This window comes from Stenella coeruleoalba (assembly GCF_951394435.1).
Source record: "Stenella coeruleoalba genome assembly, chromosome: 11".
In the NCBI taxonomy this organism is placed as follows: domain Eukaryota; kingdom Metazoa; phylum Chordata; class Mammalia; order Artiodactyla; family Delphinidae; genus Stenella; species Stenella coeruleoalba.
In genome coordinates, this window is record NC_137157.1 from 95,736,425 (window position 1) to 95,752,658 (window position 16,234).

The 16,234-nt window shown below is 53.4% G+C and overlaps 1 protein-coding gene across 1 annotated transcript; it reads left to right on the top strand.

The window, feature by feature from the left end:
- Positions 1-7,347: 7,347 nt before the first annotated feature.
- On the top strand, positions 7,348-12,024 carry MLF2 (myeloid leukemia factor 2). The gene is made up of 9 exons (XM_079936503.1): positions 7,348-7,534; positions 8,112-8,189; positions 8,444-8,570; positions 8,827-8,862; positions 9,500-9,553; positions 9,936-10,064; positions 10,230-10,389; positions 10,995-11,207; positions 11,452-12,024. The coding sequence occupies exons 2-8, from the start codon at positions 8,140-8,142 to the stop codon at positions 11,180-11,182; spliced, it is 744 nt and encodes a 247-aa protein (XP_079792629.1). The 5' UTR covers positions 7,348-7,534; positions 8,112-8,139; the 3' UTR covers positions 11,183-11,207; positions 11,452-12,024.
- The last annotated feature ends 4,210 nt before the right edge of the window (positions 12,025-16,234 follow it).

Below are 16,234 nucleotides of genomic sequence, written 5' to 3' on the forward strand. Positions count from 1 at the left end.
GGATTTGAGGAGGGCCACTCCCCCCACTCCAGCCCCACAGGGGACCAGCCCCTCCACTGTCCTTTATCCCCGCCCTGGAGAGAGCCTAGGACCTTCCCTCTCACCCTTTTATAAGGGTCTGGCTTCCCATTTCCCTAACTGGGACCACCGGGGTTAGTGTGGGCTGTGGGTTGGACTGTGGGCTGGGCCTGAGGGCCGGGGGTGGGAATGAGGTGTGATTAGGGAAGGGGAGGCGGAGGGAGCCGGGAATTTTGCCCAGGGAGGGGTGTCTGGGAGCGGAGGCAGCTGCAGTGGAAAATTCCAGGGAGATGGAGAGGCAGAGAATGGGAATCCTGCCCCAAGGCCCAAGGGAGAGCCTTGAGAATCTAAGAGTTTGGACACTAGGGTCCGCAGGGACCAAAGGAAAAAGTGGGAAGCAGGAGGCCTGGACCTAATTCCTTCCTGCATGGGAGAAGCACCCCTTAGCCCTCGCTCTCTGGTTGGACAACACATGTCTCCTGAAGTCTTGGCTTCCTAAGAAGAAAGCTACACACTTAGGATGAATTTGGAATGAGTGGGATGCTGAAAGCCCACCCCCTATTCCTTGGGGTTGGTCTCTGGGCCTCTGGGGCCAAGAGTGTTAAATGATGCCAGCCTGTGTTTACTACTTTCCAAAGAATGATTTCTGAGGCCTTGTGGAAGCTTGCCTATTCCTAGAGTTCTTTTAGTTCACAATTCAACGGAGAATTTTCCACTGGTTGAATGGGGAAACCTGTGCCTTCTTACACATTTTCTGGAGGTGGGAAAAGGAAGGCCAGGTGAGAATAGGGGAGGCCCGAGCCCCCTGGAAACTTCTGACATCCCAGCAATTCCCTCACTACTCTGTAGAAGGTGTTCAACTCTATAACTATTTCCATCTCATTCTAAAGTGAATTCTTCCCCCTCTTCAGCTTCCTGGGTTTTTTCAGTTTGCCTCTTTATCTGATAGGTGAAGTGCTAAGGAAGGCGTTGTTAGCTATCATTCAAGGATGGGAGGACAGAAACCTGAAAGTTGGGCCTCTCCACTCCTCACTATACTCTTCATCCCATTCCACTCCCAATGACCTCGTTTGCTATTCCTCATTTTTCCTTTGCTTTAAAAAAAAAAAATCCTTTCAAAACTCAAGACAGTAGAGAGTTGAGAGGAGATGGATTCCTAGATTTAGTTAGGCTGGACTCTGTCCAACAAAATTTTCTGTGATGACGGGAATGTTCTATATCTGCAGTTTCCAATACAGTGGGCACAAGCCACGTGTAGTCACTGAATACTTGAAATGCGGCTAGTGCAACTGAGGAACTGTGTTTTTTACTTTAATTTTAATTCAATTTATTTATTGATTTATTTTTTGGCTGCGTTGGGTCTTCGTTGCTGGGCGCGGGCTACTCTTCCTTACGGTGTGTGGGCTGCTTATTGCGGTGGCTTCTCTTGTTGTAGAGCATGGGCTCTAGGCACGCGGGCTTCAGTAGTTGTGGCGCATGGGCTCAGTAGCTCGTGGCATGTGGGATCTTCCAGGACCAGGGATCAAACCCGTGACCCCTGCGTTGGCAGGTGGATTCTGTGCCACCTGTGCCACCAGGGAAGTCCCTTATTTATTTATTTTAAATAGAAGTCTACCTCATTCTTTTTTATTTTATTTTTTTTCTGTCATGCTGCACGGCCTGTGGGATCTTAGTTCCCTGACCAGGGATTGAACCCAGGCCACAGCAGTGAGAACGCTGAGTCCTAACCACTGGACTGCCAGGGAATTCCCAATTTTAATTCAATTTAAATAGCCCTAGTGGCTACCATATTGGACAGCACCACTTCAGACCTTGGCCCTAAACTGCCTTTTCTTTTTCTATCTCGTCTCTTGTCTCCATCCCCAGTGTTCTGTACATGGAAAGTCAAAAGCAATTCTGGCTGCCGTGTTGGAAGGTCACCTGGGCCACTGTTGTCATGTACTTTACCACAGGTGCATGATTGCTCAGGATTTCCACATTTTCACAGATGAAACAGACAATGTGGCTGACCCAGAGTAGAGGAAAGTGAAAGTGAAAAGGCTAGGGGAGATGGTACCAGGAGTGACAGCTAGAGGCTTATTCTGCCCAGAAGGTAAAAGGCCGAGGGAGGACTTAATAATCTGGAGGAGGTTATTCAGTCAACGGTGCCAACTGAACCCATGCAGGTGGCCCAGGTCTCAGGGGTCCTGTTCTCACTCAGTCTCCCTAAGCGACTCCATCACGCACCTCCAATGGTACAAGTCCCACTGCCAACGCATACCTCAAACGCTGATGACTCTCAAACCCATATCTCCAGCGCCAGCTTCTCTCCTGAGTGCGAGTCATGACTCCAATTCCCTTCTGTCTTCTCTCCCTGGATCCTCCACAGCGCCTCAACCCCATGCCTTCCAACTGCAACTCCCCCATTTTTCTATTTCAGTTGAAGATCCCGCCCCCCACCCATTTATTCATGCCAAGGGGTCATCCGAGACGCCGCCTCTTCCTTTCTTCCCTAGATCCTTCACATTTCACTTTCTAAAGGTTCCTTGAGCACCTCCTCTTCTCTCCAAGCCCAGTCCTGCCCCTGCTCCAAGGGTCAACATCACTCACTGACTTCAAGCTTAATTAATTTGGGTTTTCAATCATGATTTAAGAGTTTTTGTATCTTCAGCACTTATTGCTGTACCTGGCATATTGTAGAAGCTCAAAAATGTTTGCTGAAATGCATAAACTGCTTTTCTACCTAAAATCTCACCTTCCGCTTGAAATGCTCTCCTGGCTGCCCTACCCCACCCCCCGAGCCACTCACGCCCTCTTCTGGACCACTTTTGCCCTTTTAATATACATCTTCCCATGGCGGCCTTCATCCCAGGATTATCATGGATTCCATGTCGGCAACCTCACTGGACTGTGAACCCTGTTGGGCAGAGACCGTGTCTTACTTGTCTTTTCATCTCCAGCACCTTGCACTGTGCCTGGCGTATAGTAGGAGCTCCATAAATGTTTACTGACAGGAACTGCCACACAGGCAGCGCACACTTCAATCCTTAAAGCCTACGTTAATCACGAGACATGCTGCCTCCTTGGCGATGCCTTCTTGAAATGATCAACAGACAACAGGAAGTTCTTAAGACTTAAAACTCCACTGCTAATGCCAACCATTAACATTAGCATACCTGCCCAAGGCAGTCTAACATCTAATATCTTATGGTTGAACTAGGCATGGGATTCACGTATTCCTGTTGTCCTCCTCCTGCTTTGGGTGGCTAGCTTCTAAAGGGAAGACTGTCCACTCAGTTATCCAGTGTAGCCTTGTGGTTAGGATCACAATTTCAGCCAGACACAATTTCCATATGTTCTCAAGCTAATCCTATATGCACACAGTACAGTGTGGCAAGCAGAATGGTCATTTATTTCTCATTCAGTTGCCCAGGTCAGAAAACCCTGGGGTTATTCTTTTTTTTCCCTTCTTTTCCGGCCATGCCTTGCGGCTCTCAGAGATCTTACTGCCCCGACCAGGGATTGAACCCAGGGCCACAGCAGTGAAGGCGCCAAATCCTAACCACTGGACCACCAGGGAACTCCCTCTGGAGTCATTCTTGACTCTTCTCCCTTGTACTGCATCCAACCATCAGCAGATTGTTAACTCCATCTTCAAAACATACCTAGAATCTGACCATTTCTCGCCTCCACTGTTTCTAACCTACTCTAAGCCATCTGGATATGGCTACAGCATGCTAATAGGTCCTCCTGTTTCTGCTGTGGTCCGCCCAATGGTCTATTCTCCGTACAACAGCCAGAGTGGTCCTTTGTAGGTCTTACAAAGTCCCACGGGATCTGGCTTCCTTCTTGCTCTGTGCCTTGTTTCTCACTACGGCTCTTCCTTTCATTCACATCAGTCTAGGCACATTGGCTTCTTTGTTCCGTGAACACACTAAGCATACTTCTGCCTCAGGGCCTTTGCACTTGCTTTTTCCTCTGCCCAGAATGCCTTAACCCCAGTCTGCTTAAGAGTCACCTTATCAATGAGGCCATCCCTAGTCACCCTAACAAGCAACTACCACCTCCCAGCTGCTTGCCTGTCCCTCTACCCAACTTCCAACCTGCTTTATTTTTCTCTCTGTGTATATCTCCAGAGCCAGAAACAGTGCCTGACACAGTAGGCATTCAATAAATATTTGTTGAATGGATGTGAATATAAAACAAACTGAAAAGCTGGTTTTTAAAAACATGTTCCTGAGTCATTTTTCAATCTCACTCTGATCTGATGTCCACTATACAACTCAGTCTCTCTACCTGGGGCAACTTAGTGCTAATTGTCAGGGTTTATCTCCCCCACACACACATACAGATGCACATACACATACACAAATCACACCCATTCACGTTGGCTCAGGCTGGAATCCAGTCTCCCCTAACTCCATCATCGCCCCATCCTCACCCTGCTCCAATAGCCAACTGCCCTGGGATTGCTCCAGATGCGTGAGCTCACATCTAACAAGGGCCCCTTTTCTGTCCCAGCTCTACTCTCTCAAGGACTTCCTGACTTTGGCTCCATCAGATAAAGCAGTGAAGAGAAACCACTGTTTCTCTTCCTTCCCAACAATGCTTATCCCCTTTTGAGCTCAGCCTCACCCCTGGCAGGGCCCACCCTCCCTCCTACATCTTATCATCTACAGGAAACTCTGATGACTGAGGAATTTCTGTTCATCAGAATTCACTGGACAGAGACGTGAGAAAGGAAGGAAGGAGGGACAGAGGGAAGGAAGGAAGGAAGGAAGGAAGGAAGGGAGGAAGGAAGAAGGGGGGAGGAAGGGGGACGGAAGGGATGGGAAGGTGACGGAGAAGGAAGACAGACACAAACCATGTCTAGGTGACAGAAAGGTTACTTGTAAAATTACATTCCTTCAATTCCTGGAGTGGATGGCTGCCTGTAATGGTCCACCGCTGGGCACTCTGAAAATGAGCTCTGCATTTCCTCCTTCATCCCCATCTGTTCAAGGATCTCTTTTTTTTTAAAAATTTATTTATTTATTTTGGGTGCGCTGGGTCTTCGATGCTGCACGCGGGTTTCTCTAGTTGTGGCGAGCGGGGTCTACTCTTCCTTGTGGTGAGCGGGCTTCTCATTGCGGTGGCTTCTCCTGTTGCGGAGCACGGGCTCTAGACGTGCGGGCTTCAGTAGCTGTCGCACGTGGGCTCAGTAGTTGTGGCTCACAGGGCTCTAGAGCACAGGCTCAGTAGTTGTGGCACATGGGCTTAGTTGCTCCGCGGCATGTAGGATCTTCTCGGACCAGGGCTCAAACCCGTGTCCCCTGCATTGGCAGGCAGATTCTTAACCACTGTGCCACCAGGGAAGTCCCAAGGATCTCTTTTTAACCTGAGACAAAGCCCAGGTCATAGTTAGATGCTAAACTGTAATTTGTAAATATTCCTAGGAGAGGTAATTGATTTAAAATCATGCAAAGGTAAAAATGACTGATAAACCAGATTTTTTTCTTTAATTTCATTTTCTTGGCCACACCGTGCGGCATGCGGGATCTTAGTTCCCTGACAAGGGATCAAACCCGTGCCCCCTGCAGTGGAAGTGCAAAGTCTTAACCACTGGACCACCAGGGAAGTCCCTGATATCAGATTCTTAAGTCTTGGAAGGAAAAAGAGAAAGAGCTCTAGACACCTAAAGGCAGTAGGTAGAGGATACAAGGTAATGGAAAAAGACCAAAGGAGGAGGCTAGAAGCTAAGCTGCATCTCCTAGGCATCTCTGCGGAAGGCTGGACATGAAATGAGGAGGGAGAGGCTGGAAGGTAAGGCCCACTCTTCCTTAAGGCTGGGCTGCAGAACTCTCCTGGGACAACTCTTGATCACATGTCAAAATGCTTTTGTTTGGGAGCAAGAGGAAAAGGGGCACTTGCATGGCGGCATGTTTAGAGATAAGAGCATCTGGAAGATAAAAGATTTTACTAAGTCTCTTCCCCAGAAATATCAATGGAAAATACATTTTCTTATTTTTCTGTCTTTGGCTTTAACTTTGCCAGTCTGCCAGCTTCTAATTTCTCTCTGTTCCCCTCTGTCTCCACTATTGTGTTTTTCCTTCCTCTTTAATAATGATCAAGTCCAAAGAAACCTAAGAAGCCCCGCTCCCACCACCTTCTCCTGAGTCACCAGGGACCCCCTTCACTTCCTTCCCCAGGGAAGTGCTGGGGATGGGAACAAGCCTCTCTCACAGGCCCACAGATGTCAGGCCCGCTAACGTGGCTAGCGGCCAGTGTAAAGAACCAGGAGAGCTGGAGTCTGGAGGGGTCCGGTCTAAAGTCCACCCCGGACAGTCCAAATCCCCTGACACCCAGGGGGAGGGGGCCCTTCTCTCCAGTTGGGCCAGATTTTATGCAAGACATTTAGTATGTCAAAGTGTCAGTCTTTGGCCTTCGAGTCGAGTCAGGTCTCCTGGGCCTGTCTGCAACTCTGCCCCTGGGTGAGCTTGGTTAATGGAGCGCTCCACCCCTTTCTTCTCCCAAACGTTAGACCCTTGACCTACCTACCTACTTGTCTCGAGGCAAGAAAAGATCAGTGCGGACTGGGAGCTCCAGAGGATACAGGAGTTAGAGAAGAGAAAGCGGAGATTGGCATTAAACGAAAAGGTTTCAGAACTAGGGCCTCTCCCCAGTGTGACCCTTCACAGCAGGGTAACTGAGGGGGGGTCCGGGAGCCTCGCCAACGCCAGTTCCCAAGGGGCTGCACTTCTAGCCTGGCCGCAGAGCGCCATCTGGCGGCCGGTCCCCAACCTGGATTCTTTTTGCCCCAGCCCGAGTTCTCGAAGCCAGAGGAAGACCTGGGCAGAACTGTCACCTCCTCTCCTACGTCACTCCGAGGGCCCCGCCCCTGCCTGGAACGCGCCTCCTCTCGAGGGGACTGGCCCTAGCGCCTCCCCCGTAGAACTGCCGCCCTTCCTCCCTCTTGGGATGAAAGCTTCCCGGGTAGAAATCTGCTTATTGCTCCCCCAGGGATCCGCCCCACCTCGTGGGGCCCGTGAGGAGCCTGCCCTCCCCCATGGGAATCTGCCCGCGTCCTCTTCCGTATTCCTCCCCTCGCGGCGATGGACTCCTCTGCTCCTCCCCCACACCCTTACAGGGAGCCTCCTCCAGTCCACAGGACCCAAATCCAGGTTACTAACGAGGCCTCCCCGCCCCTGGTCCCGGAAGACTCCGCGACTCCCTGCTCCGCGGCCCGGCAGCCAGCCTCGCGCACGCGGGCGCTCGCGCGCGCGCGCGCGCGCCACAAGCCCACTCGTGGGCGGAGCTCCACAGGCCCAAGGGGGTGGGCTGTCCCATCGTGACGTCACTTCCGCCCGGGCCTGGCCTGGGCTCGGGCTCAGTGGGCCGAGGAGGGGCACAGAGGTGGCGGCTGTGTAAGGAGACTGTTCGGGAGGCCGAGGAGCTCACGCCCGGACCAATCCCGCGTCCCGGGCCGCAAGCCCCGATCCTGCCGCGCACCGAGAGGCGAGACCGGCCGGATGGGCCGCTGAGTCCGGATCGGGGACCGGTGAGGCTCAAGCGGAGCGGGCAGCCGGTCCGGTGTGGGAGCGGCCCGTGGGGCTGCAGGGACCCCGGGAGCCTGGGTTGCGGGGAGGGGAGCGGGTCAAGCCTGCCTCCTGCTCGCCCGGCAGGGAGGCAGGGCCTGGGGGGGTGCCGCCGCCAGGCGCGGAGGGGACGGTGAGGCCCGCCCGGGGGAGGCCTGGCGGCGGCCGAGTGTGAGGAGGGGGCGGGGTGGGGGTCATTAATGCGGGCGGAGGGCCGGCACTTGGGATTCGCCTGCGGAAAGGTGGCGTCGGGGGAAAGGGAGTATGCTTCTGGCCAGGGCTTTGGGAAGAGGATGGCTCTGAGTGGGGGAGGCAGAAAACAGGCTTGGAAAAATTTTCCATGGTCCTCCTTCGGGGAGAGGTTTGAAGAGCTGTGCTTTTCCTAGAGGGTGATGTTGAACACCTGCAGAAGGGTCTCCCTGGAGTTTGGGGGGCCAGTTCCAGTATTTGGAAAGGGACCATGCTCTGAGAGTCCCTGCCCTGAGCGGGTGTGCGAAAAGCCTGGCCGCCTCCAACATTTGAGCCTCCACATCTTCACAGTGTGGAGCCCCCTGGAGCTAAAATCAGGATGTTCCGCTTCATGAGGGACGTGGAGCCTGAGGACCCCATGTTCCTGATGTGAGTATCCATCCCCTCCCCCTCCTACTCTGGAGCACGCATCCGCTCCACTTTAGGTCTCTGACTAGTTGAGCCAGACATCTGGGCTCGTCGCGGGCACTGATCACAACTTGGTGGCCACTCAGCCCCAGCTCAGACTTCGAGGGGAAATCTGTGCCGCTGGTTCCCTATGGCTCTTTTCTTCGGGGGAGGGGCGGGTGGGAGGTGCTGACTGCTGGCCCTTCTGCCACCCGCACCGTATACTCCCTGCACAGGGACCCCTTTGCCATTCACCGTCAGCACATGAACCGGATGTTGTCGGGCGGCTTTGGATACAGCCCCTTCCTCAGCATCACAGATGGCAGCATGCCAGGGACCAGGCCTGCCAGCCGCAGGATGCAGGTAATGGTGCTGCAACAGACCTGAGACCCGAAAAAAGGTTGGAGCGTGGTCAGTAAAGTGCTTGATTTTTCTTGCACAACGGCCAACTTAGCAAGTAGGATGCCTTCTAGGAGTGGGGAAAGGGGTCTGGAAAAACAGGCTTTGTGATCCCCTTTTGAGAGGAGGATGGAAAAGCAACAGAGGCCATGGGCTTGGTTTGGGATGGTAATGAGATAGGATGTGGTCCCTAATTTCTGTTCCTTATGTCTTCCTGTAGGCTGGGGCTGTCTCCCCCTTCGGGATGCTGGGAATGGTAAGTCCTCATCTCCTTGCGTCCTTCCATCTCAGACATGCTCTATACCCTTAGATATTATTTCCAAATGTGCCTCTTTGGATAGCCTTATGGGTAACCCTAGAATCCTCGTGTAGTGTTCACAGAGCTCTGGGCCTGCTGTGTGCTGAGTCCTGTGAGTTCACGATGCTAACTTACTGGCTCCTGTATTTCTAGGAGCGGTACCCATCAGGAAGATATCATTGCCTGATATAATTGTTCTTTTGAGGAAGGAGGTGCTGTTGAAAGGCCAACTAGAGATGGCTTGTAGAAGATTTTTCTACAGTTTCAGAACCAACCCCTTATAGGTTAGAATCCAGTGACATTGGCTTGCTTCCTAAAGGTAGGAGGAAATAGGGCAGCCAGGAGAAGGAACATGGGATCAGAGCAGCCACAGAGACTGAGGAGGAGGAGGAGGGCAGCGGCATACAGGAGGAGAAGCGTGGAGAGAAGCACGCCTGTTCTGGACCTGTTCACGAGGAATGAGGAAGAGCAGTTGCTAGATGTGAAGGAAAGGGAGAGAGGGAACGTGTAGCTATGTAGCCCGTGGGAGCCTGAGCGCGCCCACCTCTGATCGTGGCCCTGCTTTCTGACTCTGTTTTCCGTCTCTTTGCTCCAGTCGGGCGGCTTCATGGACATGTTTGGGATGATGAACGACATGATTGGGAACATGGTGAGACCCTTGCCCTATCCCATCCCCTTCCCTGGCCCTGTTCCCAGTGATGGCTGGCAACACCTTGAGTCCCCAGAGGCGGGAGTGGGGAAGGGCGTACTTGTGGAGTGTGCAAGCTGGATAAGGCCACTGGACCCGGAGAGTGCGGGTTCCTGAGTGGGAAGCAGCAGTGCGCCTTCTGAAGCGTGCACTGAAGGCTCCATCGCTTCAGGTCCTTCTGGCGTGTTGTTGGACTCAGAGGAATTTGGGGGGTAATGATGCGTCCTGATGTTTTCACATTTTGTGAGAAAGATATGGGCAGGCACAGGTGGCCGAAGGGAGGGATCCCTTCCCCGGAGGCGAACCCTCCCCACACAGCCCTGCTGTTCCCTTCCGTCCTCAGGAGCACATGACAGCTGGAGGTAACTGCCAGACCTTTTCATCCTCCACTGTCATCTCCTACTCCAATACGGGCGCCGGCGCACCCAAGGTCTACCAAGAGACGGCAGAGATGCGCTCGGCCCCAGGCGGGGTGAGTTGGAGGGCTCCTCCTGTCCCAGAGGAGGCACGATCGGATGGCCCCCACAGAAATCCTGGCTGCTTTTTTCAGGATTGGGTCCCGGGCGGCCTTTCTGGGCTGGTGTAGCCGGGCTTTGGAAGGAGCCGCTGAGTGTGCCATGCTCTGCCTCCCCCCCAGATCCGGGAGACTCGGAGGACTGTACGGGACTCGGACAGTGGGCTGGAGCAGATGTCCATTGGGCATCACATCCGAGACAGGGCTCACATCCTGCAGCGCTCCCGAAACCACCGCACGGGGGACCAGGAGGAGCGGCAGGACTATATCAACCTGGATGAGAGTGAGCCTTCCTTCCCGCCGCGCGGCCGGCCCGCTTCCCGGCCGCCGGCAGCCCCTGCCCCGGTCCCGTGAGCCGGGAGATAGCAGCTGTCTCTTCCTGCCTCCGTAGCTATTTCTTGGGCAAGGTTATGGATGAGCCCCATGTTCTTAACTTCCTCGGAGCTTTTTTGTCAGCTTAGGGCTAAGTCAGTGCCGGCAGCGTCCTCACCGCGCAAGGCAAACTTTGTCACCTGAGTCAGATACTGATAGTAATCTACCCGTCTCCATCTGGATCCGTTGTTTTAGTTCTTCTTACTTATTTCTTAGAAGTCGACAAATATTTATTAAATACTTACAGTGTGTGCGTGGGACTGCACTAAGTAACTAATTATCCCATTCCTGACTGCCTCCATGCTGCCAGGAGCCCTGATTGCCTCCATTGCGTCCATGCTTCCAGGAGCCATGTTGAATCCAAAATTGCTAAATAAGTCGCTTCCCTTCCCCAGCACGTCCCCCCACACAGCCTTTCAGCCTTCGCCCTGGGTTTTGGTCGTGAGCCACCCCGGGTCTGCCCCGGGAAGCCAGGTGGTACACAGGTGTCGTGTGTGGTCTCCGTGTCCTCCCCAGGTGAGGCCGCCGCCTTTGATGATGAGTGGCGGAGGGAGACTTCCCGATACCGGCAGCAGCGCCCCCTGGAATTTCGGAGGCACGAGGCTTCAGGCGGTGGGGGGCGGAGGGCTGAGGGGCCTCCCCGCCTGGCCATCCAGGGACCCGAGGACTCCCCGTCTCGACAGTCTCGCCGCTATGACTGGTGAGGGCCCCGGGCCCTCGGCCTCTCGTGTAAGTACCTGGGGGGGCTGAGGCCTCAGGCACGGGTGGGGGTGGGGAGCGTGTGGTACCCGGCCCTCAGCCTTGAGGCAGAAGCAGCCCACGTGTCCAGCAAACACCGCCTTTGACAGTCAAAGTTTTAGTTGGTACGGAAGGACAGAAGAGTGTCCTCACCGGAATAAGGGATGAGTCACCACCCCTGGCTTTTATATTTTGTCTTCCTTTTGACTTGTGCTCATCTCTTTTCCCCCTCCAGGTACGGGCTGAGAGGCTGAGAAATCATCCCCTGAAATAACTTATCCTCTTCCACTCCCACTCCCAATTTAATATTAAATTAACAGGCCCGCTGGCCCCCACCTCTCCCTGGGGGTCTCAGCGAGAACCTTTCACTCCCCCTTTACCTACGTTTTCCTTCTTTAATCTCCTTACCATGATGGCTCCACTTCTTCTGTATCCACTAACTTGATTTTTCACTTTGCTGCCCCATCTCTGAAACTCCTTCCCTTCCCCACTCTACCCCTGCCATGCATCGAAGGGGCTTTTGGGGTGGGCTCTGGGTTTAGGGGCCTCAGTGACCCTGGATCTTTGCCCACCTCCTCCCCAGATTCCCCGCTGCAGGGGCCATAGCCCTGGTCCAGGGCTGTGTGTGGTGGGAAGAACCGGTTCCCAACCCAGTCTCCCTTCCCAGCCGCTACGCAACATAAAAATCTGCCCCACGTCCTTCTCTGCCTTTATTTTTTGATTTGTGCAGCTTGTAACTAGGTGTTTATGGAATAAAGGAGAATGGAGAAAAGACCAAGTAGGATTCTGGCATTACTTTTTTTTCTTTTAACTTATTTTACTGAGATGCCGTTGATCTACAGTGCTGTGTCTGGCTTCACTTTTGCTCTTTTCCCTGTTCAATTTCAACCCTCCTGTCTCCTTCTGGTCACCTTACCTTCCCTCTATCTCTGTGCGTGGCCTCCTTAACTCAAGTTCAAGCCCAGCACCTCAGTGGTACCGCAGTGGGGCTGTCAGAGCTCTGGTGGGCGAGAAGCCGCAGCGGATGCGGCCAGGCTGGGCCGGGGGCGAGACCAGCGGAGGCTGTCCTGCCAGCTCCCTCGCTTTCACTGTACCTTCGCTCATCGGGGGGATCACGGGGCATACCTGTAGGCACCTGAGGAGCTTTCTGCTCCTTGTCCTTGGGCTTCTTTCTGGCCTGCACTGTGGGCGGGAACACTTGGGGTGCAGAGCAGGAAGAAGCCCAGACAACCCCACGCGGGTCTTCAGAGGGGAGGAACTCGGGTCAGCAGCGTTCTTCAAACCCTGCAGCCCTAGTTGTTGAGAACTTGAGCCCGGGGAAGGAGACCAGGGAAGAAAACTAGCCTGGAACCTGAGCAGCATTGGACGGGCACGAGGCACTCAAATTTCTCAAGACGCTCCTCCCTGCTCGACCCGGCTCAGCAAACGGGTCGCTCTGTTCCTCCTGGGGACTCTTCAGTGGTGGCAAGTGCTTGTGAGAGTCCGAGGGCGGTTTCTGCTCTATAAACATCTTCTGTCCTTGTCAGTGGGTAAACCAAAGGCAAAAACAGCCCGCTCGAGGCCCCAGGTCCTCTCAGGGAAGGGGATTTTCCCCACGTCCTTGATGGACAAACAGGTTCCAGAGGATTTGTCCATCCTGATGACGTAGAAGGCATAAGGAGCAGACTATAGAAATCAGAAAGTGTCTGAGTATCTACAGAGTTTATTTCTGGGGCATTTGAAAAAACTCACAGCCAAAGAGTTTCCGAGGGATAGATATTAACAGTCTTTGTAAACTATGACATCACACAGATGTTTATTTTTGAATCTTATATATATGTATATACACACACATATATGTCAATGTGTGTATCCATCTATTTATTTGTGTTTATATATTTATGTTGTTGTTGTTATATGCCTTACCATTTTGACTTCTGTATAAGGTCAGAAGTCTGGCTCCATGGCGCAGCCGGGGGGGTAAGCGTCAATCCATAGCAGCTCTGAATATTAAAGATGGTTATATGTTATGTTGATCAAGTCAGAAGCTACTTTTCTGAAAAAGGGACTGTTTGATTTGCCTTTAGACCAAATTGAAGAATTCATGTATTAGAGCAGCTCTAACTCATGTTATGCTGCAATGAATTAAAGATAAATTTAAATTTTAAAAAAACAAAAGAGGATTTTTCTAGTCTCTCAACAAGCAGAGACAAAGGTGAGCTTGGCCAGCAGGCACCGACGTCCTATCCAGGGCAGGTACTGAGTCAGTAAACAGGCCACTAACGATGCTCCACCAGGGTCAACGGAACCAACCCAGTGGCTAAGAGAATCCGGGAATCCCAGAAGTCAAACAGGCAGCGGGAATTCCTCTCCGCCTGGGTCCTGAACTGTGGATGATGGAGCTCAAAGCGCCCACAGCCCTCAGCTTCCGGTGTAACCTGTGCTCTGTCCAGATTGCACATGGCTCCTCCCTCTGGGTGTGGGAGGAGCTGTCGTCAGTCCCTTGACAGGCGGCTCAGCTCTGCCACCAGCCCAGTCATTTGTCCTTGGGCAGGTCCCTCCCATCCCTGGACCTCAGCTGTGGGGTCCCTTCTCACGACAGCTCAAGCCCAACCTCTCAACCTGGATTCCATTCCCAGTGCCCATGCTCCTGGGCACAGTTCGGAGTAGGGGCTGGAGCAGGACAGGGGCTGCCCTGGTTTCCATCCAGGTGAGTCATCCAGTGCTTCACAGGCTTTCATTTGGGTCCTGGCTTCAGACACAGAAACCAACCAGTTTTCACTCCTGATCCCTGCTCTTGGGCGAGGACCACCCTGCTGCCCAGCACGTATTCGTAGGGCCCGTGACAGCATTTTTCAGCAAGGGCACGTGGTGGGGCATTGGGTGTTAGCAAAGTTGAGTGAGACGCTCTAGAACCAGCCCCCTGGCCCTTTCCTGACCTGTCTACCATGTGGGGTGAGAGCCGGGGAGCAGACACAGGAAAGGACTCTCAGGAAGAATGCTGACACTTTACTTCCAGGTCTGCGTCCGGAATGGCCCCGCCTCATTCACAATGCCCATCCACAACCCCCTCCCGCTCAGTCCTCTGCCTGACAGGTGTCCAGGGCACATGGCCACACTTGGGCTATTTCCCCCACCCCAGAAAATTACAGGTTGGGAGAGGCTGATACTTGGTGGGAGGCTGTGAATTAAAGGAGTGAAATTACAACTACAGACTGGTACAAGCAAGCCCGGGCCGCGCTGCTTACCTCTGACCCTGACGAAGAGTCTTAATCTCTCAACGTCGGTTTCCTGCTTTGTAAAATGGGCCTTTTTCTAGGCTCTGGTGGCAGTGGGGACATGGATTCATACCTCAGAATTATGAGAATTAGGTGAGTTAGTACAGAGGAAGCATTTGACACAGTGCACAGGATGGATGTCTGATTTCGCCCCCATTACCCTGCCCCTGTCCTGCACCTTCAGTGCTCTAGGGTGGCCCTCATGCCCGGTTCCATCCTCAGGACCCCTGAGATACCTTCAGACACAGCCTCGAAATGGTCTTACTGGCTTTGCATCAGCCTCCGTTCTCCCAGCTACTGACTATTATCTTTCACCCTTTCATGCTTCACAGACCAACATGTAGAAATGTTTGGGGCTGTGCTGACCCAGTCCTGCTTGCAGTTTGGGAGTTTTCCCCTCCTAGGGTAACAGGGCCTCAAGTCCTAGTCACACCCTTTACCCAATTCCCCCTTCCTCTGCTCAGTGCCCAAGTCCTATAACCAGGTTACCCAGAGAACCAGGAGCTGCTCCACAAGAAGAACCCAGGGTCTGGTCTCCCAGCCCCCATATTTCAAGTCCATTTAACTCTACAGACCTGTCCTGCCTCGATGCCCTGAGTTTTAGGAATGGGTCATTCCCACGCTGAGGGAGAAGCAAGGGTCAAGGATTCCTTCTCCCAGGCCACTGCAGTGGGTCGGGGTAAGGAAAAGTTCCCCTTAACCTCTCTCCCTCTTAGACATCAGTGGGTTCTTCAGACAGGAGAAGCGGGAGCCAGATGTGGCGGCACAAGGAGGGAGAGATGAAGACGGATAGGCACGGGAGGCACCAAGAGGTAAGAGACGAGCACGGAGATGGGGCACAGGGAGAGACCTGGTGTAGCTGCTCCCCAAAGGAGCCTCCCAACTAGCCTCTATCCCCAGGGAGAGCCTGCGGGGGGGCAGGGAGCTGGTGTGGCTTAAGGGAAGGGTACCTGAGGGGCCAGGGGTGCAGAAGCTGGCAGAGCTGTGGTAAGAAGGTGGGCCTGAAGCCCCTCTCTGCAGAGAGTGCTGACGGGCTCTGAGCCCCCCCAGCCTCAGTGTCTGGCCTTAAACAGTATCTCCAGGGAGACAGGGAGAAGCAGGGAGTCCTTCCCCTTCTGGGCTCCGCCCCGCTCCCCACACACACACCCCGCCCCGCTCTGGACCATCCGTGAGAGGAGCTGGGTCAGCAGTCAGGGTCGCTTGAGCTTTTTGTCTGCCTTTTGTGACTCTTCTTCCCTGAAGGCTTATCTTGAAGATGGGAATAGGGTGCTGCCCTGGTTTCTCCCAGCATCCATCCCACCCTCTTCATCTTCTCTGTCACCTGCCACCTGGATGACTTGCAGGTTCTGAACAATTATCCCCAAGATGTTAGTGTCCTCCAGCCGGGATACCAACTAAGTGTCTGAAGGTGTGCAGCCAGGACATTTGGACACATGAAGCTGGAAGATGGGAGAGAAGCGCGCATGAGAAAGGGCCGCAGAGGTGGGATTGAGTCTCTAAAAGAAGGAGCAGAAATACCCTGGGAAAGGTCAAGGTGACACTGATGTGGGAAATGGTTTGATGAAAGTAAACAAAGCTAGATTCTTAGAAAACCACTGGTGAGGGACTTCCCTGGCGGTCCAGTGGTTAAGACCGTGCTTCCACACGGGGGGCACAGGTTCGATCCCTGGTCAGGGAACTAAGATCCCGCATGCCCCACAGTACGCCATCCGCCCCCACCACTGGTGAACTTAGTTAAAGATATCCTAGATTTGGGGTGGG